The 27,706-nt window shown below is 51.0% G+C and overlaps 1 protein-coding gene across 3 annotated transcripts in view; it reads right to left on the bottom strand.

Moving 5' to 3' along the window:
- Positions 1–27,706, bottom strand: part of Glis1 (GLIS family zinc finger 1) — a 190,390-nt gene that overhangs the window by 68,640 nt on the left and 94,044 nt on the right. For 2 of the 3 annotated variants that reach the window (XM_076862715.2, XM_076862718.2), the window contains exons 2-3: positions 9,309–9,486; positions 6,088–6,970 (exon numbers count right to left, since the gene is read on the bottom strand). In XM_076862715.2, the coding sequence (XP_076718830.1) occupies positions 6,088–6,970; positions 9,309–9,486 (1,061 nt within the window). Of the gene's footprint in view, positions 1–3,028; positions 3,053–6,087; positions 6,971–9,308; positions 9,487–27,706 lie in introns of all 3 variants that reach the window. The other variant, XM_076862716.2, reaches the window with a different exon arrangement.

Below are 27,706 nucleotides of genomic sequence, written 5' to 3'. Positions count from 1 at the left end.
CAAAGAGGTACCCAGTGACAGCTTGCTGAATGAATTCAGGTCTGGGTTTTCCGCCAATACTTGTAAACAGAACCATGATTCTCTGCCTAGAAGATGGCATGGAGCTAAGTTGGGACACCATCTCGAGTCTGGGTTCAAATGTGACCCCAAAGTGCACTTGGGATCTGAACTTCGGCCTGAATTAGACTTCCCATTTCCGTCTGTAAAATGGGGATAGGAATCCTAGGCTCCTGGAATGTTCTAAGGGCTGGCTGTGTCCTGGAGACCCCCACAAACTGAAAAGCACCCAAGTGTTTTAATAACGTTCCCGTCCCCCTTGACCGACTTGGACAGGGTCGCACAGCCAGACCTCCAATCCACAGCTCCTGGCTCCCCTACTTCACTCCACCATCCATCAAAAATATCACAGGACTCAAGGGCAGCCTCTTCCCATGATGTCAGAAGCCTCGAGTCCCATCGTCTTCCCTTGTCCACGGGCCACTTTCCCACAGTCTAAACCTTCCCCAACTTGTGGTTATCCGTTTTCCCACTGATGCTCATTTGCTGTGCAATCCTGGGCTCCCAACCACCCTGTCTTCTGTATCCTGTCTGGACATGATGGGGTTGGACTGGTCCACCTGTCTTCTCAGACTCTGCAGCCTCCCAGGGAAGCCTTGGCATGAGGCACAGATGTTGAGATGAGTTGGGGTGTTGGCCTTGAAACGTGCTCATCCCATGGGGCTGGGAGCAGGAGCGGATGCCCAAGGGCTCCACCCACTGGGATTTGAAAAACACAGAGCTGAAGGAAAGGGCTGAGCAAAGGTGATGGGTGGCAAATAGCAGTGTGGCCCATGGAATGGTGCAGGCGGCCGAGCTGGATAAGCAGAGCAGGCTACTTGGTCGTGAACATCAGAAACAGTTTCTTGTGTAAAATGAACTTGCAGATTCACAGCTGGACATACTGTGACCCAGAATGCATTAATCCTCTTCTCCTCTGAACACCCCAGGCAATACAGATCCTGGACTCTTCAGACTCTCAGCTCACAGCTCTACCAGGCAGGTCAGCAGATCTGGTTGGTATCAATTCCCTCCCTGGAGCAGACTATGATCTTGGGATTTAGCCTCTCCGGGCCTTGGAGGTTTGTCTGTTTGTTGTTTTGGTTTTGGTACTGGGGATTGAACTTAGGGGTATTTAACCACTGAGACACATTCACAGCCCTTTTTATTTTTATTTTGAGACAGGGTCTCGCTAAGTTCCTTAAGGCCTCACTAAATTGCTGAGGCTGGTCTTGAACTTGCAATCCTCCTGCCTTAGCCTCCTGAGCTGCTGGGATTACAGGTGTGCACCACCACGCCCAACTTGAGCAGTTTTATTCTGGAGGTGGAATGGAGAACGACTAGCACCGAGCCTGGATAAAACCATCTTTGACTCTCAGTAACAATTCCCTCTACCTCCCTCACCCCCAGCACTCAAGGGGGAAATTGGGGTGGGATAAGGGGGCTCGAGCAAGGTGAAAAGGGGAGTCTAAAGCCCTGGGTCTATGGGGGTGGGAGTTAGTGTAGAGCAAGCCAGATGATGCGCAAGGCCCCCCACAAGAGGTCCAGCCAGGCAACTTCTGTTCTCAGTTTTGTTTACTTACAATTTAACTAATCAGTAACGTTCACCTTTTGACCAGGAGTATTTCTTGGCTCCAAGTTCAAAGACATCTGAGACAGACCGGCAAATGGAGAGAGGGACTTAAGAGGTGGAGACCAGAGGCCCAGGCAGCTTCAGGGATAGAGGAGGCTTGGCAGGATGGAGTTCAGCCTTGAGGCTGCAGCTGCTCATCCAGACAGAAGGACACACACCCTAGAGCCCCCTCCCAGTGCCACTGACTGCTGCCCCCATGCCAGTACCGGGCACCCTGTTCAGACTCTGTCAGGCGCAGAGTAGTCACCTGTAAATGGCTGAATGGACAAGACACAAAGGATCAGGACTGCCTAGGAGACGTGGGCAGCACGGCTGGTGAGCTGCCCTTGCAGGAGTACCCACGGATGGCCGTGCCCGCCCCAGCACTGCAGAAGCTGCTGGACTCACCAACCTCGAGTCCAGGCTCTGCCACCGATGGCTGGTTTGAGCCTCAGTTTCTTTATCAGGAAAAAAATCTCTATAAACAACCCTGTTCTCATTCCTAGGGCTACTGTACTACTCTTCTTAGATGACCAATAGGAAAGAGTGTGATGGGGGAGAAGAGAATTACCCAAGCCCTTTCCCTGCATCATCTCTTTTAACCCTCATAACAACGGCACTAAAAGGCTATACTCTTGTTGCTCCATTTTACAGTCGAGTATCCTCTAGTTCAGAGAGGGTAGGTTCCCTGCCTGAGGTCACCCAGCTGGTAATCTGCAGAGCCAGGCCGGGACCCAGGTGTGTAGGATGCCGACCAGGGCTTTGCACCTCTGCCCACACCTTCCCCGGGCAGGGTCACAGCTCTGGATAAATTCTGTACCAAAGTAAGGTGATCCTGCTTCTTGTTATTTATAAAACCCAGGATAGGAAAAGGACGGTTCTGAGCAGCTGTCCTTTCTCCCTCTGCCTCTGCCTCCTGGTGTGCAGAGGAGCAGCCTCCACAGGCTGGTCCTTTCTGCAGCCTCACACAATCAGAATTTCGGCCCTTTGGGAGAACCAACCTAAGAAAGCACGAGACTCATCTTCAGAGCTGACGTCTTGGAGGCGTCGCGTCAGTGTTTGGGTTGGATGTAACCTTGTTATCGCGATGCACAAGAAGCCCCGGATTTCATAAGGCTGAGACATCTCAAGCAACATAAGAAACGTAACAGGATATTGCAAAGAGATCAGGGAGCTTCCTGTGGACTGCACAGAGGGCAGGGAGGGGGGCAGACGGCACCATTTCCCCTGGGGCCACCGAGTCCCCAGTCCAGGCCTGGCTGAAGGACTAAGGTGCCCAGGCAGAGCGCTTGGCTGCTGCCAGCACCCTGAGGCCTGCCTGGTACTGAGCAGAGACTCCGCAGCCTAAATTCAAAGCAGCTGCAAGGCTGGGGTGTTTACCTCATGAAAGAACAGTGGAAGCGGCTGCTGGAGAGATAATAAAAGGATTAACTGCTATTTTAGTGGCCATTTACTCTTCAATCAAAATGTCTCATCTATTTCCTGTTCTCCAGAGGCTCCAGGTCCAAAATTCCTTTGTCTATTACAGCGCATGGTAGCAGACGCCTGTCGTGAGAAATTAATAATTTCACAGGGAAGGGAGAGTGTACTTATCTGAGTGCCGGCTGGGACCCGCCCCATTCCTGGGTCACCTGCTATGCCAGCATCGTGGCAGGGGAGGGGGGAGCACTCCCACCCCATGGCAGGCAGGAGGGGCTCCTGGAGGCTCTGAGAGGCCTAGGAAGCTGTGGGAGGAGATTGTTGCTGCTGGCTGCAGATGGTGGCACCCAGCAGGGCCGGCCCTAAGGCTCCAGAGAATCATTAACAGAAAATTTATGGGCAAGAGCATGGCAGTTTTGAAAGACGTGGGTTCAAATCCCACTCCAATGGTTACTAGCTGTGTAGCTTCAGGCTTTATTTTTATTGTCACTACTACCACGATGATCCTTTTTTAATTGCTGTTGCTAATATTATTGTCTTTAGCTGTGTGACCTAGGGCCCGTTGAGCAATCTCCCTGATCCTCAGTTTCCTCATCTGCAGATGGGGGTTAACGATAACATCCTGCAGGGCTGTGGTTCTACCACTTAGAATAGCACCTGCACATGCTCAGCACTCAGCAACTGCCTGCAAGTGTAACCATCACTGTGCTCCTGATCCCAAAGGGCAAGACCAAATGCTCACCTAGGAGCAAGAGGGAGACTGGCTGGACTTTGTTTCTTCACCTGTAAAAACACCTGGGTTCTGCAGCACACTTGTAAAGACTAAACACAGTTACCAGGGAGCCTGGACACTACCGCCTCCAGGAAGCCTGCCGGGGCCTCCCCTCCCTGGACCTAGGCAAACTCCATCCCAGGACCTGCCACTGGTTCTCATGGCTCAGGGACCCATCCCTGAGTGTGAGGTCCCCCAGGGCAAGAAATGTAACAGTCCGGGTCTGGGTCCCCGGGGCCAGGCATGAGTCAGGGTCCTGTGGAGTCTGGAATCAGGTGAGATCCCACAGGCCTTGGAGAGAGATCCTGAGAGTGCACTGACCCGCCTGGCCTGCCTCCCTGGGCCTCCACTTCTCAAGCTGGAAAATGGGTGGGGACTAGATCCTCTTGAGGCCCCCAATGTCCAACACGGATACTTCTGGATGTTGTGACCCCACACAGGAGGCCCCACTGCAAGAAGGTCACTGACTACATCATATTGGGGTTCAGGGGACAAGGTAGCCTCCACTGAGGCCCTCGCAGACACCAGTGGGCTCACCCACATGACCGAGAACTACAGCTGTCCCTCCAGGGTCTCAGGGAGAGAAAGGCCAGACCACCTCCCAGCAGCCCTGGCCCGAGGACTATCTTTTGGTCCTGGCCTCCCAAGCAGGGGCTCATGTTCTGGCAAGCCACATGTTCCAAAACCCCAAATGAGCCGGGGCATCCCCAGCCTGGCCAGTCACCAGCCCCCCGCCAGCACACTCTCAGCCCAAAGGCAGGTGACAAATCAAATCCATGGCCTGCTCAGCCCATCCTCCCCACCTCCGCTCCACACACCAGGCTCCCTCATCGTCTTGTCCTTGGCACGGATGGCTCACTGCCGCTCATCTGTCTGTGAAATCAACTCCTTCTCATCTCAAGGCCCGGAGAGCTGACCCCGTGTATGCCTGGCTCACGGCCCCACAGGTGACAGGCCTGAGGCGAGGTGAGCGCTGGCCCTGCCAGAGCTTCCTGCCTCCTGCCTGGCCTCCCTGGGGGAGGGACACTGCTCCTTCCCAGACCTAAGGCTCCACGAGGTGGGGCCAGAGACAGTGACAGTGCACAGACCTGGAAGAAATCGACTGTGGCTACAACACTGACCCGTGCAGACCAGCCCTGCTGCTGCCCAGACTGAGCGGTGGCCTGGGTGGCCCAGGCTCCTTGTTCTGTGGAGCACACCCTAGGCCCAGCCTTCCACTCCCAGGCAGGAGCTTCTCCTGGAGGGCGGGCTGGGCCTTGGGGGGCAGGCAGAGGGCATCAGAGACTAATATTATGCTCCCGGCCTCTGATGACAGATATCCACCACAGCAAGAGCACAATACAGAAATGACCAGTCAGAAGGGCCAGAGGCCAGGCTGCCAGGAGTCAGTGTGTGTGTGTGTGTGTGTGTGTGTGTGTGTGTGTGCATGAATGTGTGTGCATTCAAACACGTGTGTCTTGCTTTCTCTCCACAGAAACCTTAGCTGCAGAGCACCAGCTCTGGACCTCCTCCCAGAACTGGTGCTCTGCAGGGCCTTATCTGATGACCCCTGACCTTAGCCCAAAGCCTCTCGGGGGCCCAGAGGGCTCAGGCCTGGTGCCTGTGAGGACCCAGTGCTCCTTGAGGACAGCCAAGCTGTAGGCAGCTCTGGGAGGAGGCCCAAGAGCCTTTTTGGGAAGGACACTAGGTGAAGGTCCAGTGCTGAAGGAGTGTCACTGTCTGCCTGTCAAGGCCTCTGCCAAGTGGAGCATGGAGCATGTGCACGTGAGAGAGGCTGGCCAAGCCCGCTTGACCTCGGAGGCCATGCAGCATGCTAAAACACACCTGATGCATGTCTGATCCTCAGGGTGGGGGGCAGGGCACCTGGTGAGGACAGTGTGGCACTGCCAAGTTTCGCTGTGACAGTGGCACTGACCACCTTTTTTTGGAGGTCCCAGAGATTGAACCCAGGGGTGCTTAACCTCTGAGCCACATCCCCAGTCCTTTTCTTTGTATTTTTTAATTTAGAGGCAGTGTCTCCGTGACTTGCTCGGGCCTTGCTAAGTTGCTGAAGCTGGCTTTGGACTCACAGTCTACCTGCCTCAGCCTCCTGAGCCCCTGGTGCCACGGCACCAGGCAGCACTGACCATCTTGACCAGGGCCCACACCCACAGCACTGTACCTAGCTCCCAGGGTGCCCTTCCAGGGGAGTGAGATGGGCGCTGCTCTGCAGGGCTGGGGCGAGGCCGGGCAGCCTGCGGGGACTCACCATGCACTTGTTGGGCTTCTCGCCCGAGTGCACCCTCATATGGATGAGCAGCTTGTAGCGGGCGTTGAAGGGCTTGTAGCGGCGCACGCAGCCAGCCCAGAAGCAGGTGAAGTCCTCACCCTTGCGCTGGTCGATGTGGCTCTTCTCGATGTGCCGCACCAGCTCCTCCTGCTGCTCGTAGGCTGCACAGCAGTCCACCCAGCGGCACGCCTGCCGCCCTGCCACCATCCTGCTGGCCAGGCCCAGCCCCAGGCCTGTAAGGCCCGGGCCAGCTGGCAACTGAGGCAAAGGGTAGGGAGGCGGCAGGCCCTGCTGGTGAGGCCCGAAGAGCTCTGAGAACTCGTCCGCAGGCTCCTGCTTCAGAAAGCCCGTCTTCCGGCAGGCTTCAAGTTGCAAGCTGCCCTCGTGGCTCTCAGTGGACACAGGGCCGGGCCGGGCCCGCTTGGCAGGACCCCCCAGGTCTCCTGACAGAGGGGGGCTCCGGAGTCCATTTACACAGGTGACTAGAGCTGTCTGGGAGGAGCGGATGATGGGGGTGACATCAGAGGAGGTGCAGGGCGAGGAGGAGGCCGAGGAAGTCGGGGGCAGGCCCAAGAGGCAGCAGCGCTTCAAGCTGCCCTCAGGAGGGTGGGCCTCAGGCTGTGGGCCCAGGCCAGAGCTGGGCTCACTGCCCAGAAGGTAGCAGGAAGGTGCAGGGTTGGCGAGGCCTCTGCTGGGGAGGTCCAGATCTGTGTGCAGGCCAGTGGCTGGTGGGGCCCGGCAGTGAGTCAACAGGGGTGTGCGGGCTTCGGCCATGGCCTGGTAATCGGGCAGGGATTCCTGCTTGATGTGTGGTGTGGTTGGGAGGCCGCCATTCACATACGTGGCCTGGGGCCTGGGAGACCTGGAAGAGAGTGGTCAGGGAGGTCATGAGGAGGTGGGCACTGCACAGGGGGAGGCCTCGTCGGGGCTGCCAGAGAAGCCTAGGGCTAAAAGCAAAGGAAGAGGAAGACCAGAGATGGGTGGTCTGAGAGCAGAGAAGAGTGTGGAGGGAAGAGGAGAGAAGGAGAGGGCTGGGGGTCAGTCAAGAGGCAGGAGGAGGGAACAGGTGAAGAGGAGATGCCGGAAGGCCCACTCATCCTTTTACCAAGACCAGCCCCCACTCCAGCCCTGGGGCCCTCCTCCCAGGCTGCCCTGGGGTCTTCCCTGCACTGGGGTCAGAGGAAGCTCTGACCCCTGTGGGTTCTGTGGGAAGAAGGCTAAGCCTGGCATTTTGAGGAATAGCGAGGTCCAGTGGGTTTTAAATTCCACTTACATGTCCCTGAAATCTTTGTTAATCTCTGTAAGATTTTTGGAAGTGAAAAATCTTCTAAAAACGTCCTCTGAAGTTCTGCCCCAAGCAGCCTGTCTTCCCCGCTATATTGGCGTCAGTGAATGGGCCTCTGAAGCACAACCACGGTACAGGGGCACCTTAACACTAACTGAGGAGAAGACCCCCAGGGGATTGGCCCAGGACTTCAGGCCCAGACTCCAGGACTGCATGAAATGGCCATTCTGGGGAGAAGCCAGGGGCAGGCCGGGCAGGGCAGCACACAGAGGCAGGAGGCCTGGGCCTAAGGCCAGACTCAGCCCTGTCCCAGCTGTGCCAGCTCAGGCAAGTCCTGATTGACATCGAGGTGATCCTCCCCATGACAGTGAGGGTGGTGCAGATGCCAGGACTGGGGTTTACCATGGTGGTGTCTTCAACATGGCACACAGTCTCCTAGAGAAGGCCTCTCGCAAGCGCAGGCATCCCCTCTGCCCACTTCACAGGAGGCCCAATTCAGGAAGACAAAAGGATTCTCGCACCGTAGGGCCTACCATCCTAGGCTGGGGACCAGGTAAGATATAGGTAGAGACACCAGGGCCTGCCTGTCACCAGAGGACTCCAAAAAGGAGAAGGCCAGGAAGGTAAAGCCCCTCTAGCTGGCCAGCAGAACAAAAGGCCCAGTTTTGTGCCTAAAGTCTGACTAGGACACCTCATAAGATCTCCCCACCCTGCCCCCCGCATCTGAGTCTCGGTTTCCTCACCCATGAAACAAGGACTAAGCCTCTATGTAGCACTCAGAGGACAGTTGCCAGGAGCAAGTGGCAGCCCTCTGGGAAGTGGGTGGCATGGTGCATGATGCTATTATCACTGTGCTACAGCACTGCTGTGGTCCCTCTCTTTCCAAGATGGTCTTGCAGCCCCAGGCCCTCCCTTCTGGCTCCCTGTAACTGCAGCACCCTCAGTTCCAGCCCCAAGTGCTGGGTAGAAGAGGATCCAGAGCTAGGGACCCTGGGCATGGGTTCCAGCTCCATCACTGCAGAGATGGAGGAGTCAAGAGGGCCCAAGGCTTACCCACCATCGCACAGTGGCAAACCCATGCCACACCTGGACCAGGAGCCCTGCTCTCTTGTCCTGTGTACAACTGACCTGACACTCTCCTTGAACATAGGTGTGGCAGAAGGGCTTTCTGTTGGTTTCTCAGCTATAATGAGTAACCCTCCACCTCCCTCACCAGCAAACTCTCTTCCTACCCAAGGATTCTGCTGCCCAGTCTGTGCCCAGGAGAACCAGGAGCTTTGATTCTGAGGCAGACAGCAAATGCACACCCCCTCCCAGTGCTAGCAGAAAGCTCCATGTATTGAAGACCTAACGGTGAGGACCTTGTGGAGTTTAAAAATATAAAAGCACGGATGCTGCATAGGGGGTTGCAATCCTGGGCCTGGTACAGGTGGGCTGGGCAGAGAAAGGGAGCAGGAAAGCCTCTATTTGGAGCATCCTTTTGGAAACAGTTATCAGGCTAATCATTAATAGCAGTAAAGAGGAGCAGCTTGAGCATTCTGGGACTGAGCTATTGGAATGAAAAAAAAAAAAAAGGCTGGGGATGTGGCTCAGTGGTCGAGTCCCCCTGAGTACAATCCCTGGTACCACCTGCAAAAAGAAGAGGAGATTAGGACACAGATCAAGGGATGACCTTGTAAGAGACATTGAGAAAGCAGCCATCTCCGATGCAAGGAGTAGGTCTCAGGAGTAATCAAACCTGCTGTACCTTGATTTGGGGATCAGGCATCTCTGACCAGTCCCTGGCCCTCCTGAGCCTCAGTTTCCCTGTACGTCCCACATGTTAGGCAGTCTAGGTGAGATCCTGAGGCCCTTGATCCTTGGACCTCAGGGACTGTCCACAGGAAATGGTGGACAGGTGGGGATGGGCACATACCTGTTAGGGTGGGGGAAATGCAGCAGCCTCTCGCAGGCTGGGGGGTGGCCCCGGGGTGGCGGACTTCCTGCAGGGAGAAACAGTCCCTGGTGGCAGGTGGGGCTGGGGCCCTCAGCAAGATCCAGATCCAGCAGACCCTTCTCCGAGCCAGGGGTGCAGTGACCATAGCTCCCATTCACTAGGCAGAAACCACAGGGAGAGAGGAGACAGTGAGTGGGGACAGCCTGCAGGAGGGCACGGGGAGAGGGCAGGCATCAGTTACGGCTGGGAAGGAGCACTGGAGCCACCCAAGGGACCGTGCTTCCTCACCAAAATCCCAACCAGCAAGACCAGTAATAAAATCCCCAGATCTCCAACACAGATGCCAAGGCTTCACTGCTGGGAGGACCATTATGTAAACACTGGGCACTTAATGTGTATCAGACACTATTCTAACAGCAGGAAACTGGTGAGCAGAACAAACCCTTGGTGTCTTGGAGTTCACAGCCTGTCGTTCTTGATGCTTGCACCTCAATCCTTGCATGGCTGCTGCACTTGTGCCAGCATGGTGGGCCCCGAGGCCCTGGGGGTACTAGCACATGTGTGCCAAGGAGGAGATGTGTGCCAAGGAGGAGATGTGGTCCAACAGCACCACTGTCCCTGGTACCAAAGCCCTACCTGTGCTGCTTCCCAAATCACATTGCACAGCAAAGAGGTGGTGTGTGATCATTCTCCACCCCCATTCCCTGGCAGCCTGTTGAATGCCCAGCCTTGCCTGACTACAGGTCTCTAGGAAGCCTAACTGAGGCAAGAGACTAAACTACGTAAAGTAATACAAAAGTCAGGCACAGTTGCTCTGAGATCCTTCCCCTCTCTGGGCCTCTTTCTCCCCTATAAATGAGGACGATTAACCTGGAACATCTTAGGCTTTCTACTCTGTCACCTCTGGGGGTGATGCAGAGGAGGTAAGGACATGGACTTGGTGACCTTTGGACCACAGTGTGACCCCCACTTCTGCCAGAAGCCCATGATGCCACTGGGCAAATCCCTGCATGTGGCTGACCCTCTGCTCCCCTGGCAACAAGGGACAGTCACACCAATTCTCCAGGGACGCCGTGAGGTTTGGAAAGCAGAAGCGCACAGGCCCTGGCACAGTGCTGGCACCTACAGGTGCGTGTGGAATGGAAAGCATCCTTGAGGTTAAACTGCACTTCGAAAACTATAAGGTGCCCTACAGATGCAATGAAATTTTATCAGGGGGTCCAAGGGTTGTCCAGGCACTGTCATCGCTGAGCGAGATAAAGCATCAAGGTGAGAAAAAAAAGTGAAGACCAGAACATAGCCAACCGCTTAAGCTGAGGACAAGGAGAGCTCTGGCACCTAGATCAATACCCAGGGTCCCACTGCCCTCTGAAGGAGGTATGCATGCCAGTGTCCCCATTTGACAGAGGAGAAAACAAGCTCAGGGAAGGGACACTCTCACCCAAGCATTAGTATGCAGAGGAGACTGCACTGCTCTCGAGGTCCTGGGCGGTCAAGGGGCTCGGGCAGCCTGTTGGGGGGCTCAGATGAGCGTCTGCTCCACGCCACCTTCCCGTCCTGCTGTGGGGAACGCTTGCTCCGCTGGCCTCGGCGGCTGCTCAGCCAGCCCCTCACAGGCTTATTTTTTAATAACTTGGTTGTTTTTTAATTAAAAAGAAATCCCTGGTAACAAATGTGAATGGCTGGAGTTAATGAGAGCAGGCTGCAGCTCGTTTCACTCCGTCTCTGCTTGGCCGTCCTCGCCTTTTCCAAATGGTTTCTGCATGTGATTTTATTGTCCCATTGAGGCAAGCCTTGGGACGGGGCCTCAGAAAACTGTGGATAATTTTATGACCATTAATAGCATTTGGAGCAGAGCGCGCTTAATCATCACTCGGGGCTGCTCCGCCAGGGTCTTCCTCCAGAGTCCTGGGGGCGCGGATGCAGTTCTGAGCCTTCCTTGAGGACACGTAGGAGCTGCGTGCAGGAAAGGAAGACTTTGGGCCCCGGGATGAGCTGTGGGAGCCTTGAGTTTTTGAAGCCCTGACTCGGCCAGTGTCCATCCCAGGGTAGAGCCAGTACAGCCATTCTCCAGATGAGGAAAAGCCAAGGTTTGGACAGATTAGCTGCCTCGGTGCAGGCTCAGAGGTCTGTAAGAGGCAGAGCCACAACCCAAATCCAGACATCTTAGATTTCAAGGTCCAGCTCTGTCCTGTTGTCTCTCAATCAACTGATGAGTAACTATAGACCCCCAAACAAGCATCTCCAACTGGGACCCCAAGGAAGATCAGAGAGGTTAAGCGGTTTGCTAAGTACACACAGGGAGTTACAGGCTGAGTTGAGGTCAAACCCATCAACTCTGTGGGAAGAAACGGTCATTATCAGCTGTTTCCTGCCTGGAGACAGAGGTTTTTTCTACAATAGATAAACAGGCTGGATTAGGGAGAGAGCCTCTCCGGTCACAATTTGGCACTGGTTGGTGCTCCAAGTCCATTCCAGCCCTTTTCTCTTGTACTGCCACAGAGCCCTGGAGGGAAGCTTTGACATTCCAACCTTGCAGAGGGACACTGAACACCAGAGCTGGCAAGTGGCCACCAAGGTCATACAGCCACTAAAAATCACAGGGCCCACAGAAAGGTCTCCCAAAGCCCATACCAGACTCTGCCCCAGGCTTCCTGCTTGATTGAAGGCTGGAAGGTTAAACCAGGAGGCTGACATGTGTCCCAGTGATGCCGTCACCACCACAAAGATATGAGTGCTACCTAGCACAGGGTGTCTGTCAGGAAAAACATGGGCGCCATCTCCCACTGCTGGAGTCTGGCCTCTCTGCTCCGAGGGCGTAGCAAGGCCCAGATGGGGAGACCCCTTCCTGCCCACACTGTCTCCAGGAAGTGAGAGAGCCACACGGACTGCCCTGCTGCCCTGAGGAGGAAATGGGAGTGCCCTGGGAAAGGGCTGGCACCCAGCAGCCTCATCTCCCTCTGTGCCGCAGGGGGCCAAGAGTGCACTTTGGAGGTGGCGTTCCCTATGCAAATGAAGCTCCTCTTCACTGCAGACTGATGGGTCCTGTGTTCATTTTTACAAGTTGGTAAGAAATCTTAGAACATCAAGAGCTGGAACTGAGTGAATATCTATTTCATTAATAAATAAACTGAGGCTCCAAGGGGGCAAAGAAGCTTCTCTGGTCACACAGCAAATCCACAGTGGAACCTGGACTGGCACTTCTGAAGTTAGGTAAGAATCAGGTCTACTTTCCTCATCAAGCCTCAGTCTTCTTATCTGTCAAATGGTGCTGAAACCTACCTTACAAGGTTATGGGAACAGGCGAGATTATAAATACAATGCCCTTGGCCTAGCTTACAGGAAACACCCGGAAAGGAATGATGAGGGCACTTATTTCTTCTATTTCTCCTCCAGCTTGGGGAAGGGAGGCAGGGCCTTATTTGAGAAGCAGTCTATCTCCAGAAAGGTCAGACTCGGATGACCCTGAGGATAGACTCAGGAGGACCAGCCTCCAAAACTTGAGGTTTCACCAAATACAGGGCTGGGCAGTCTGGATGAGGTCACAGCCAGCAAATCTGAAGCAAATGGCTCCAGTTACACACCAGAGAGCTTTGCAAATTATCATAATGAGTTGGCTGTTAAGTGGCACCACATATAAGGTGACTCCCCACAAGAATTTTAATTTATGCTGAAACCTGCCAAGTCTGCGTGAGTGGACATGGACACGTTCAGCAACTCAGGCCCAGACGCGCCACCCTGCAGCCTCAGCAGCACCCGCAGTCGGGTGGGGGAAGGCCTACGTGGTGCTGCCTTCTCCTTCACTAGTGGACTTCTAGTGCCTACCCAGTAGCAGGCTGGAAAAAGGCACTGCCCTTTACAGTTTACAGTAAAGGTTCCCAGCCATCACCCCGGAGCTTCATTACAACACTCAGAAGTTGGCTAGGCAGGCTCAGAGGGGGAAAGTGGCTTGCCCAAGCCCACAGAGCAAGTCAGCGAACTTTACCAGGCAAGACAAGAAACAATTGAGGCTCTGGGGGCCATTCAGCCCCTACCACCACAACTCCATTCTGCTGTTGTACCATAAAAAGCAGTCATGAGAAGTATGTGAAGGAGTGAGTGGGGCTGTGTTCCAATAAAACTTTATTTAGAAAAATAGATCTCTGGCTCTTGAGCTATTAATCTGCCAATCCTTGAACTTATGCAGCAGTTAGAGAGGGATTCAGAATTGGAGATGGTCATACTTTCCTGAGTCTATAAAATGGGGAGAATTTTACAAGGTGGAGCCAATGACATGATAATTAATACTGCACACAGGGCCAGCTCTGCAGGGTATTTAATAAATTCAAGTACCTTCAGCCTGGCCCCGGGTGCCCCGTAACCTGGGGTCCCTTCACCTGTTGTCTCCTTACACTCCCATGATGCTTTGCAGCTCCTGTCAGGCCCCTGCCATCTGTTCAGGGGCCTGACCCTCTCACACTGTGGGCACTCAGAGCCCAGCTTCTCCTCCTGGCACATTCCCTGGGCTCTCACTTCCCTGACTGCACAGCACAGCTCCCAGAATCCCTTGTGGGGGTGCCACTCAGGGTGCACCTGTGCACCTGCACAGGCCTGGCAACTCACATGTATTCTGTCACTCCAGAGTTGGATTGGGACACTCAGTACTGCCATCCTGGTGCTTTTCAGTGCAGCTAAAGCCTCTCCTCCCTGCAAATCTGTGACAGCCTTCAGGACAAGGACCTTGAGGCCCCAGGGCTGCTGAACATCAGTATATCCTGAAATGTGGCTTTGCACAACTTATTTCACACATGGAAGAGAAAACAGGGGCGCATCCGACTCTTACAGAGCATCAGGGTCACTAAGCCTGGGGCCCCACACAGTGAGCCCCACAATAGAGGGTGTAGATATAGGGAGGGTGGCTGGCTGGGTGGGCTGTCCCACGTTCATCTTCATGCCTACTCCATGCCAGATGCTGTGATCAGGGGAACTGGTCAACCTCTGGTCACACACACACACACACACACACACACACACACCCTAGGTTAAAGCCCCAGTCTGCCATTCACTTTCGGTGTTTGACTCTGGAATGAGTCACCTCACCTTTCTGCACCTCTGTTTCATTTGTAAAATGGAGATAAGAGTCGTAGCTGCAGAGGTGAGCTAAGCTAATAGGATTAAATGAGATAATACATGTGGACTCCCTGGAATGGTGCCTGTTGCATTTGATACCTCGAAAAGGGTGTCTTTACAGGAAGGGAAACAAGGTCACAGCCTCCCAGGGGTGAGCCTGCTTTCTTGGGCTGTGTGCACCAGCAGCCATGAAAGGGCAGCTCCAGGCCAACCAGGTCTCACCAGCAGCCCTTCCCCAGGAGTCTGAGCATGGACTCTCCAGGCAGCACACAGCAGGGCTGCAGTCCCCGCTGAGCCTCAGTTTCCCTCTGAGCAGTGCAAGTGCTGGGACTGGTCTTCCCGCATGTCAGGCTCTGACAAGTGGGACACAGAGATGACAGAGCATGGGACGCCGGGTGCTGCCCACCTCCCAGGCCCAGGGGGGTCCAGTGGTTCACCTAAGGACAACCCACAAAGGCAGAGTCAAGCTGCATTTAGCTCCCCAGGTCCTGTGTGCCCAACAGATGCTTTGCGGTACCCTTTTCCCCATTCAGGAGAACCAGGAAAGGGAACGGTCAGGCTTTTCTTCCAGCCACCTCAGCCCAGCAGGACAGGGCAGCCAAGGCCCACTTACTTGCCGGAGCCACTTTGGAGTGTTCACAGCCATCAGGGGGCCTGTAACCTGGTCAGGGCCTCCAGAGCCGCAGCTCCTGATGGTCGAGGCCTCACGCCGGGCTTACGGCCGCCCACCATCTCTTATCCCAGACCACAAGAATCCCATAAATTCCCCTTTAAAGCTAAGCTAGATTTACAGGGACTTGGGCCAATAAAACCTGAGCAGACTCACCTCAGGACAGTCCTAAGAAGAAACCGAGCGAGTCACCAGTTCCCTCCCAACCCAGGGCCAGGAAGTGCAGAGGCCAAGGCTGGTCACACGTGTTGGTGCAGACATAGGTAGACAAATATGCAGAAGGGTCAACTCTCCCCTCAAACTGTTACCAAATTAGCACATATTTGTGGAAGGAATAAGGAAGGAAGGGAGGGAGGGAGGGAGGAATGGACAGAAGGGGAGAGAGAATGAACCTAGGCAGAAATTAGAAAGTATCTTCCATAAAGTTACCAGTTAGAGAGCCACAGCAGATGCTGTGCTTTCCCTTGCATCTATAGACATTTTTTTATTTTTAAAAAGCAAGGGTAATAGGATAATATACATATTTTCATGTCCTCTGCGCTTTTCACTTAATGCTATAGGATGAATATCAAAGTTGATGGAGTATCTGTTATGTGCCAGATACAGTATTGCTAACCCTTTTCCCAGAGGAAGAGAAAGGGGAAGAAGAAGGGGCATGGCCAAAATCGTGCAGCTGGTAAATGGTAGAGTTAGGATGCAAGGCCAGCTCTGTCATCCTTGGAAGGCATGCTGACCTTGACATTGTTCCCCATCACTAAGGAACTTGGGGTAAATATATGTGAATGCTTTCCCAGTATACTAGTCTGTTCCAGCTGCTATAACAAAATACCATAGGCCGGGTGGTTAACCAACTGAATTTTATTTTCCTCACATTTCTGGAAGCTAGAGATACAAGATCAAAGTATCAGCCAATCGGTTTCTGGTGAGGGTTCTCTTCTTGGCTTGCAGAGGGCCACTTCTTCATTGTGTTCTCACATGGCCTTTCCTTGGGGCATGAGCACTGAGAGCCAGAGGGAGGGAGCATTCTGGTGTCTCTAGTTTTGAGGATACTAATCCTATTGATCAGGGCCCCACCCTTATGACCACGTTTAACCTTAATACTTCCTTACTCCAAATATAGCCAGACGTCTTAATATCACACTTCCTAGCATCCAGAATAGTAAGCCAATAAATTCTGCTCATTATAAATTACTCAATCTCAGGTATTCTATATCAGCACAAAACAGAGCAAGACAGCTTAGTCTGATATGAGCTGATTTGCTACAGTCAGATGCACAAAGCCCTTTCTAACAAATAATTTTAATGACTATATTTAGTCTTCTATTTTATGGTTGTTGTACATATTTTATTTATCCTTCAACATTGGATTAAGATTGTCTAGAAAAGGGAAAAACTAGAAAACACTCACATAAATGAATGTGTTCATGGACCTGTCTTACTGTTCATTCATACTGATAGCCTTAAGATAATCACCTAGACACAGGACTGCTGCCAAGGGATATGCAAAATTTTTAAAAATTTCCTACCTACCATTCAAACTGCATGCACATCGGAAAGGACAGTGTCACCTTATTCTGTATATTCTGTATATCCCCGCCCCTCTCTCTGGATTGAATCCAGGGGCATTTTACCACTGAGTTACTTCCCCAGCCCTTTTTATTTTTAATTTTGAGACAGGGTCTCACTAAGTTGCCCATGCTGGCCTTGAACTTGCCTTAGCGTCTGGAGTCTCTGGGATTACAGGTGTGCACCAGCCCGGCTGCTGTTATAATTAGAAAAGAATTTTATAATAGAAAATAGGAGATGGCCCATGTATCCAATAATACAACAATTAAGTAAGCTATAGCTAAGTAACAAACTGTACAGACATTAATTAAACATGAGGCAGTAAAACCCCATCATGCTCTAAGTATGGTCCCTAAACTTGACTCACTTAAAAATACAGAGATGTGTTCTTATGCAGTGAATTAAAAATGGTATTTTTTCTGGGGTTTTCCAGTTCATGTGTGGGGAAGCATTTTTATTTATTAAAACAGCCCTCTGTCACCACATCCACTCCACCCGGGAACTGAGAAGGTCTCCAGGGGTCAGGAGGCAGGCACTTCTGAAACCCATCCATTCCCCAGGCCCAACCTCCAGAAAGGAGTTAGACGGAGGGCGGGAGCAACTGTCCACGGGACAGTCCACGGGAACTGGTCTCGTTACAAGGGATCTCATCATGAATTTTATTGGATTTACTAAAGATCTTCATTATAAGAGAAAATATTTGTAGGAATGATGTTGAAGAAAGAGATTGAACAAGGGCGAGAGGAAGGCAATAAGGCTGCAAGGAAGCTGAGCTGGATCTGCGGGACCTTGGGGAGGCAGAGGGAGGATGCGGGGATCCGTTCTGCTGTAGCAGGAAGCCGCACGGGGAGAGCAGGCAGCCCTGGAATCCTGTCTGAGTTCTGGGTTGAAAAAGTGCTTTGGAAGGAAGAGCGGCTGCAAAGAGGCTGGTGGCTTTCAGAGAGGAGTGTTTCTTCAACTCTCTCCAGGGCTCTTTTGGACTGAGGGACCCATCCTATCTCCCGATGGCAGTGGTGGCAGCAAGACCCAAGGCACTGTCAGTCTTAGAACTGTTGTCAAACACACAAGTGAGTTTTGTGGCACATATATTTTAAAATAAAATTTTAAAACTCTCTATTTACATATATCAAAATAGTTCTTTCTTTTTTAAAAATGAACAAATAATTCTTGAGACTAAATCAAAGGTAGAGTGACGCTAGACACGGGCCCCAACTAGCCTGGCAGCGAGCACCCTCCAGGCGTCTGGTCTGGGTGCAGGTGCCCATTCCTCCCAGCCCATCACAAGCAATTCCAGGGCAGGGACAGAGTGGGGCATTCCCAGATGCCATGCCAAGGGCCCCCTGTCCTCTTCCCCTTGAGGGCTGATCAAGGGGAACAGCCTTAGAGGAGACCGGAGCATTCAGCTGGCAGAGAGATGCACTGTCCAGGGCCTCCCAAGACTCAGGGCTGCAGGAGCCAGTGTCCCCTCCCTCCTCTGCACACCACAGCCTCCAGCTCCTTCCCTAAGAGAGGCTGCACCTATGCCAATGGAGGAGATGGGCAGTGTCTCTCCAAGGGCAACAGAGACTCCAAGTTGGGAGGGGGCAAAGTAAGGGCCTAAGGAAAGAAAAATTTCTCCTGGCAGAAGAAAATATTGCATGTATTTAGCATATTTCAGTATGTCTCTGGGATGGGGAAGGGGTGTTCTAGCCAATAAGCCTGATGTCCCTTAAAGTCCTCAGATACTGTGTCTTATCATACCAAGGGTTCCCAATTCCAAAATTCAAGGGTTGGCATTTCTGTGCATCTGGGATTCTAAAACTCTTTCTCCCTCTTAGATGATGCCATTTTATGAAGCTAAGCATTTCAATTTCTATTGCTCTAAGATTCAGTGACAGCATGGATCAGGCATGAGGACGTTCTCTGATCCTGAGGTTGTAAAATTCCATGCGACTCAGATCTAACGGCTGCCATTTCTAGTCGGCCCTGGAGTCCCCATCATCAGCCCCTGCCTGGCCCCAGTCACCAGGAGAACAAGGATGTTCAACAAAACTGTTTATTTTTATCCAAGTTCAAGAAAGTATTGGGATGACAAGAAATCTAGAGGAAATGGCTGTTGAAATCTATAAAAATTTCTTGAAAACAAACATATTCTACCTGCGTTTTTTTCAGCAAGAACAGGACCATAAATGTTAATGTCAGATATAGATTTATGATTTCACGTCTGGCCTTTTTTTTTTTTTTTTTTTATCCTCTCTCCTTAAATCAAGCTAATAAGTTAACTTCTATGCCCATGTTGGCTTTTCCCCCAAATGATGAAATGTTCCTTCAAACCAGTGGAAAAACTTGAAGCCCAAAAGGCAAGTATCCAGCAATAGGATGGTGGAGGGGGACTGCCCAGTCCAGACCGCCTGGGGTGGGGGCCTCACCAGGCGGCATCTAAACCCCCTCCCTCCGTCTCTGTGGGAGGGATCTGAGAGTTCTAGTCCCTGGCAGGAGTTTTCGACTTTACCAGGCAGGAGAGCAATATGCATTCTGTATAAACCAGGCTTGCATTCTGAATTCTGATCTTTTTCCTGGCCAGTAGTGTGCCCTAAGACAGTCCTGCTGAGGGGCAGTGGTAGGTCCCAGCGCCCTCCATCAGCAGAGGAGACGATCAAGGCTCCGTGGGCACAGTGCTCCTAAGCCCCGCATTTACTAGGGACCAATCATTTTCCACTGAAGATATTCTCAACTTTTGGAGGGCTTTATCCCCATGACCCTATGGATGAAAGGTGGAGCACTGCAGGCGCCCCGGGCCTGCAGGAAGTCTCTGCACCTGTAGGAAAGGGCACCATGCAGAACAGGCAGTGGGAAGGGTTCCCTGTGCTGCAGAGATGCAGAATTTCTACACCCCATGGAAAAGGTGATTTGTTCCACAGAGAGGCCGGAAAGGCTGGCGACGCCACAGCCTTGGCTTATGAAAATTCCCACCCCAGATCTGACTCCCGGGGCCCCTCCTCTGGGAAGCTGTCCCTGACCAGCCCTCCTCCGCTTCCCTCCCCAGGGCTCCTGTTGGCACCCTCAGACTCCACTGCAGCAAGGTGCCCCCCAGGGGCACACTGGATATCACTGAGATTCTGGTGGTCACATAACTGGGAACCACTGACATTTAGTGGGGAGGGGCCAAAACTCACTGCTGCCAAGGGTGAGTCAATCCAACACTAACTTTTTAATATCTTGCCAGATATTCAAAATATCTGTAAACAAGCATCCTGGTCATCTAGGCCTAGAACATAGGTCCATTTTACACATAAACACAAAGTACTTTTTTCATGCTCTTGACATACACAAAATTTTCCAGGCATGGAAGAACTACCATGTAAATTAGGGAAAGACTGTACTGTGTTTTGTTTGGACGTTGACCAAGGGTTGTTCACCATTTCAGAGTACCACGTCACCCGGGGCCTCTCTGCCCGTGACACTCGGGCACCCCTCAGGCTGGGGGATGCCTGCACAGGTGCGAATACCTGATGACTTCACCTCACCTTCTGGCACATTCATGCTGAGCACGGACACGTGGAATCACACATGACTCAGGAGTGAGCTTCATTTCTCCTTTTATATTACAATTAAAACATTATGTGGAATTTTCCTGAGTGACGGTGCAGAGGAGACTACATTACGGATGGATTTCACGTCAGGAGTGTAAAGGAAGCAGAACAAAGAGGGCCCTGTTAGATAAAGGACGTGCTGCAGAGGACCCCTGGCCCCGGTCAGCTCCTCGTTCTCCAGAGGAGGAAAGCCAGGCCTCCCCTACGGTACTGAGCAAGTGCGCCAGGGTTGGGGTTGGCCCGGGTGTGTGCACCTCCACCTCACAGGCCTCTCCAAGGGCAGGATTTCTTAGAATCTCAGGGTCTGTTTCTAAGTTCAGTGACAGGGTCTTGAAGTCAGAGGGACCCACAGGAAGGTAGGCACATAGTCCCCATGCAGGCTGCCCAGCAGGGTGACTTGGCATGAGGTGGGGGTGGGAGGGTATCAGGTTGACTCTAGGAACACAGAGGAGGGGGTCTCAGCAGGTGGTTTGGCAGGTACGGTCTCTGGACACTGATGAGACCAAGTTCATGTCTGCCCCCTGCCCCCTAGCAGACCTCCCCTTCTCAGCCCCCATCCCCACCCCTCCTCCCAACCTCACCAACCCTCTCACTTCAAACCACCATCCTCGGGCTGGGGGTGTGGCTCAGCGGTAGAGCACTCGCCTAGCATGGGTGGGGCCCTGGGTTCAATCCTCAGCACCACATAAAAATAAATGAATGGAACAAAGGTATTGTGTCCAACTACAACTAAAAAAATTAAAAAAAAAAAAAAACCCCACCATCCTCCACCTGGCCAAGCTTGTCCCCTCCCTCACCACAGCCAGGGTTATCCGGCAAAAATCTGACCGTGGTTCCCCCTGCTCCTAACCCTCTGTGGCTCCCACTGCCCTCGAGACAACCTGGTGACAAAGAAGATCCTGGCCTTCCGGTGGCTCCCACTGCTCCATCCTGTTGACTCCGGCACACTGCCCAGGCATCCCCCATGCCCGACTGCGCACACTGCCCAGACCTGCCCTGTTCTTTCTCCCAGCTTGCCCTCAGTGGTCCCCACACCCAGTGTGCACTCCCTCTCTGTGCTCTGCCTGCACTGTGTAGCAGTGGCTCTCGTAGAAGTGCATCAAATGCCAGCTTGGAAAACAAAACATGACACTCGGGCACCCCTCAGGAAGAGCTGGGGTCTCTAGAGGGACAAATGGCTTTGTGATGTCTCAAGATTCTTGCATCAGCTCTGCAGACAGAGGCCACATCAACCTCACTGAAGAGATGAGGAAACTGAGTCTGAGAGGTGATGAGCCAGGTCTGTCTGGGACAAAGCTCTGCTGAGCTGCCGGGTCACTGTCCTCCAGAACGGAGCCCCTCACACTCATACCAATGACCTCATCAGCCTTTGCTGAGGCCGGTGGCTGGGGCCAGCTCAGAGACCCAGCATTTCTTCTTCAGATGACCCTGATGTCACAGGGTGCTCCACCTTCACCATGCATCTGGTCAGAGAAGAGAGTAAACAGAAAATAGAAAGAGGGCCACCCAGGCTCAGGGTGCCATTCCCCTGAGGCTGGCCTGATTTCTCCTCACCCTCTTGCTGCCGAGCATGCCGGCCGAGCTGTGGCAGTTGGCTGCCAAGCGTGGGGACCCCATCGGCTGCCCGGCTGTGAATGAGCACAGTGTTTGGGACCAGTCAACAAGATGGATGTTGTTTCGATTCAGTTCCATGCACCGTAAACATTCTGCAGCCGACGCAGCTCCAGGTGGCTCACTGGCTCTCGCTGGCAGCTGGGCCAGCCTGCAAAGGCCCATTAACATGGACATAAACAAGGAGGGCTGGGGAATGGAAGGCAGGGCACACGGCCCCGTGCCACTTTCAGAGACAAGAACACAACTGGAGCAGAAATCCGGGAGCCAGCCTGGAGACGGAGGCAGCCACCAGAGACTGAGCAGGGTCCAGCCTGGTTCTGTTCCAGCCCTGGATGCTGAGCCGACAGCTGAGTCTCACATCTCATCCAGGCCTCGTTTCCTCCTCTGGAGAAACAGGAATGAGTTCCATGCTGGGCTGCAGTGAGGCCCAAATAAATTATGTACGAATGAGTTAACACGGGACCAGCAGCTGTTGGAGGACAAGGACTAGATCTGATCCATTTTGGCCCCGTGGTGAAGCACAGGGGCTTTAGAGACAGACAACCTGATCTGGAATCTGAACACTGCCATTCACCTGCTGTGTAGTCATGGCCAGGTAAGCTAACTTCTCTGAGCCGCCACCTGTAAAATGCAGAGCATACTTGTTGCTTACTGAGAGGATCTTAGTCCTCTCAGGATTTACTGAGAGGATCGAATGAGACAATGCTGCCAAAAGGCACTTAATTTGGGGCCTGGCATGTAAGCAACAGAGGGATGTCGCTATTTGGGTCCTCAGAGGCTCATCTAGCCAAATGGGAGCAGGCTCTCAGGAGGACGCAGGTTGGCCAAGGCTGGGGGTTGGCCAGGTCTTCTGGGATCTCCCTCCTGGTCTAAGACCATCTTTGGATCCCTGTCCAAGCACTCAGCCTGCCTGGCGCCCCTGTGGGCCTCTCAGCTGGGTCCCAGACATCAAGCCCCAGGCCCGTGCGGGAGGCAGTTCAACTTGATGAACACTGATTCTCCAAGAGCCAGTTGGCCAAGAACCAATGTGTCAAATGACCAATTCATCAAAAGCCAATTAGCCACAAATTACTTTGCCAAATGGCCACATTCCCAAAATTTCCAAATAAACAGTTACCCCAAACTTGTTTATTTTAACCATTTATAAAGATGACAATAATTTATGTTAGAGGAGATGCTTTGAGTTTTAGTTAATAAGTTTTCATTTGGGGTTCAGAGCATGTTAAAAAATATTAAATTGGTCAAAAATCTAGGATCATGGATTGGTTTGGTCTTCTTATTTAGTATTTACTCTCAGTTTATTTCACTAGATTCAGTAACCAAATATCGATGTTTCACATAGGAAAGCTCAAAGGTTCACCATGCACTAGGTTGAATGGTGGCCCCTAAAAAAGATATGCCCAAGTCAAGTCTCTGGAACATGTGAATGTGACCTTCTTGGGAAAAATTATCTTTGAAGATATAATAAGGTTAAGGATTTTAAGACAAGATCATCCTGGACTGTCCTGTTGGGCCCTAAATCCAATGAGAAGCATCCTGAGAAGAGACACACAGGCAGAAAAGTGACCAAGAGGCAGTAGGGTCCTGCTGATAACCTTGGTTTCAATTCCTGACCTCTAAACTGTGAGAGAATAAATACCTGTTGTTTAATATTTTCCCATCATTTTAAATGACCAGGTTTGTGGTAATTTGTTATAGCAGCCTCAGGAAACTAATACACATTTCTTTTAAAAATCATTATTTTAAACCATTTTCTGTCTTGCCAATTCTTATCCCCTTTAAAAGGATGCTTTTACTAATTACTAAAAAAAAAAAAAAAAAAAAACAAAACTTATTAACTTTGGCTTGTTTACCAATTAACATGCAACTGTGATATGGATATGCATGCTGCTTCTTAGCTCATTACTTTAATCCAGCTTTTAAAGGACTTTTTATGACTTACAACTAACTTTTAAGATTCTTTCTTTAAAATTTCATATTAACGGCTAATGAGCATCCATCTTATATCTGCTCTTTAAAAATACAAACAAATCAAATTGAGCAATGTATAAAAATGATAATACACCATACTAATACACTAGTGTGGTTAGTTCAGAGTGTAAGAGGTTCTATATCAATACACACAATTCGCTGAATCTGAAGAATACAGAAGAACACCATACAATTGGCTAAGCAGAAGCAATGAAAACACAGCCATTCATGATGAAAATCTCGGCAGACTAGAAATAGAAAAGGATTTCCTCAATGAAGTATACCAATGACTATAGTGAACATCATGCTCAACAGTGAAAGACTAAATGCTTTTCCCGAATGTTGGGAAGAAGCAAGAATTCCACACTCTCCTCTCCTATTCAACACTGAGATCCTGGCTAGTGAAGAGGGGAAGGAAAGAGAAAGACACAAAGGTGGGTGTTATGGTTTAGATGTGAGCTATCCTCCAAAAGCTCCTGTAAAAGACAATGCAAGAAAGTTTAGAGGAGAAATGACTGGATTATGAGAGTCCTCACCTAATCAGTGCATGAATCTGCTGATAGGGATTACTGGGTGATAACTGCAGGCAGGTAGGTGTGGCTGGAGGAAGTGGGTCATTAGGGGGCATGCCTTTGGGGTTTATATTTTGATTGTGGTAAGAAGAATCTCAGAGTCTGTCTCTCTCTCTCTCTCCCCCCCCCCCTTCCAGGTGCCAAGTTCCCAGCTGCTTTCCTCCACCACGCAATCCTGCCATGATGATCTGCCTCACCTCCACTCCTAAGGAATGGAACCAGTTGTCTATGGATTGAGACCTCTAAAATTGTGAGCCCCCAAATAAACTTTCCTCCTTACTCTTGTCAGGCCTTTTTGGTCACAGTGGCAAAAAGCTGATTAAAACAGTGGGAAAGAGGAAGCATAATGCCTGAACCTTGGATGACATGAAAAAGCCCTAATGAACCTCCCACAACAAACAAAAATAAATAAAAAGAATAAATGAGCTTAGTAATACAAGGTCAACTTGCAAAAATTAATTGTAATTCTATATGCTATAGGAAATAATGGTAAAATCAAATTTAAAAGCAATACCACATACAACAGCACCAAAAAAACATAAAATTAACAAACATTGTATAAGATATTTACACATAAAAAATATTAATGGCTGCTGAGAGACAGTAAAGACCTAAGACCTAAATACATGGGGAGAGATAAGATTTAGAATTGTTAAAATGTCAAATATTCAAATTGGCCTACAAATTTAATGCCATCTCAATCAAAATCCTGGGAAATTTTTGGTAAAACCTGAAAGGTTGAGCTATACATCTATATTGCTTATTGAATTTAGGGTCCAACACAATAATCCAGGATGATCTCCTCATATGTATATGACCTAAAATAGCCAGAATAATACTGAAGATTAAGAACAAAGTTTGAGGATTCGCACTATGTATAAAGCTACAGTCATCAGGACAGTGTAGTGTTGGCATAAGAATCCACATACAAATGAATGGAAAAAATGAAAAGTCTAAAATATCTACAAGTAAAATCCACACTTACATATGACTTTTCATAAAGTATCAAGGTGAACCAATGAAGAAAAGAAGTCTTTTTCAACACACAATGCTAGAAAAACTAGATAACTGTATGTGAAAAATGAACTCAACCCCTACCTCACACCATGCACAAACCTAATTCACAATGCACCACTCATCTTATAAGCTAAACCCATAAAACTTGAAAATGCACACCCTGGGACAGGCAAAGTTTTCTTAGAACTCAAAAAAACAAAACAAAACAAAACAGGAAGCATTTAAAAAGTTGGATCAAAATTGAATTGATTAAACCTGGATCAAAATTAAAAGGCTTTGTTCTCTGAAAACCACCATTTAGAAAATGGAAAGCCATGACAGAGAATGGAAGAAATATTCTTTCTGTCTATCTATCTATCTATCTATCTATCTATCTATCTAGCTAGCTAGCTAGCTAGCTAGTTATACTTGTAACTAGAATATATAAAGAACTGTTACAATTGAATAATTAAAAGATAAACATCCGTTAGGTTTGGTGATAGACATCTGTAAACTCAGCTACTTGGGAGGCTGAGGCAGGAAAATTGCAAGCTCAAGGCTAGTCTGGGCAACTTGGCAAGGCCCTAGGCAAATTAGTGAGACGCTATCTCAATATTTAAAAATAAAAAATAAAAAGGGATAGAGACATAGCTCAGTGGTAGAGCATCCCTGGGTTCAATCCCCAGTACCAAGGTGGGGAAAAAAGATAACCCAATCAAAACATGGACAAAGACTTGAAGAGACACTTCTCAAAAGAAGACACTGTACACATGCCAATATGCACATGAAAGGTGCTCAGATGCTTTGCCTCTTTAGTCATCAGGGAAATTAGAATAAAATCCAGGGCGATGGCAATGCCAGTCTACTTGGCTGTTCATCATGGGATGCCCACTGAAGGGCTGATGCCTACTCTGTCATGAAGGGCTTTATTCTTAATGGTCAGTTCCAAAGAGAAAACAAACCACAAGTCTAGCTGTTGGCAGCTCCAGGCCTGGTTGGCAAACCTTGGCTTCATTGACCACTGCTTTTTCTTAGTGCTCTGAGCAGGAGGGAGTCAGAAAATAACTCCTCAAGGAGAAGACTCTTGAGCTAACTCCTGAAAGATGATTTGCCAGAAGACACATCAGAAAGAGCAGCAAAAGTGCAAGGCCAGACTCCAGATATGCAATCGTGGAATGTACTGAGGGCTCTGGGAACTTCAGCCCTGGGATGGGGAAGGGGAAGTTCATGAAGTGAGAGGAGCAGGGCTGAGTGGGTGGGGTCTGGGGGCCACATCAGTAACCTTGGACTTCAGCCTCTATCATGATGGAGTCAGATTCTATCATCTGGCCTGGACTGGACCAAATCCCAATAAGCAAACAATACCATCCATTCATTCTTCATTTATCCAAGTATTCATTCAACACAGACTGTTCTCTGCTGTTGACATTCTTGTCTCCCCATCCTAGATGGAATCTCCTGTTCCCAGTCCTGTCATGTGCCAGGAACTAGGTGTGATGCTAAAACAAGATAAATTTTTTTTAATGTTTCTCCATTTTGCAGATGAGGAAATGAGAGGCTCAGGGAAGAACGAGAGTCAAATCCAGGCCTGTCAGATTCCCAAACTCCTGTTCAGTTGGATCCATCCATCTGTGCTGAAACAGGGCGGCGTGCAGGCTGAGGGCACACGGTGGCTACAGGGCCACAGAGAAGTTCACATCAGCCTGCCAGGGACGGCTTCTCCCATGAGAGGCAGAACTGCTTTCCCCAACAGAGGTCCAGTCCAGTGACCTCGGAGGAGCAGCAACTCGGTCTCACTGACCGGCTTCTCCAGCAGCTCTCTACAATGGCTGCACTATCCCTTTGCCTCCTGGCAGAACCACGGGGCACAGAGTGGGGGCTGCTCTGGGAATGGCAATGGAGAGGGCAGGGCTGGGCACCAAGATTCCTGCCTCCTTTGCTCCAAGCCTACACCTCTTTGGCATGACCAGACCCTGGCCAAATACTGAAGTTCCCATTACTGCGAGCTAGTGGGGCCATTGATCCAGTTAGAGGCAAGTCAAATAAACAAACAGCAGACAACCATCACTTCCCCAGGGGCTGCCTCCCCTGCCCTGCCCCGGAGCTCCTGCCAAGTCTGTCCTCAACAGCCACATCCTTGGCTCTGCACACTGGCCCCTTGACCTGGCTCTGCTGCAAAGCCCCTCCTGTGGCCCTCGTGCCCCAGGGCGGATGCACCCCAGCCTCTGTCCAGAGACCTCTGAGCTGGCTGGGGAGGCCTTCCCTGATCACCCCGGGGAATCTCACAACCACACCTTCCGGTCCTAC

Source organism: Callospermophilus lateralis, chromosome 7 (assembly GCF_048772815.1).
Source record: "Callospermophilus lateralis isolate mCalLat2 chromosome 7, mCalLat2.hap1, whole genome shotgun sequence".
Taxonomy (NCBI): Eukaryota; Metazoa; Chordata; class Mammalia; order Rodentia; family Sciuridae; genus Callospermophilus; species Callospermophilus lateralis.
This window is presented reverse-complemented; position numbering and strand designations above follow the sequence as displayed.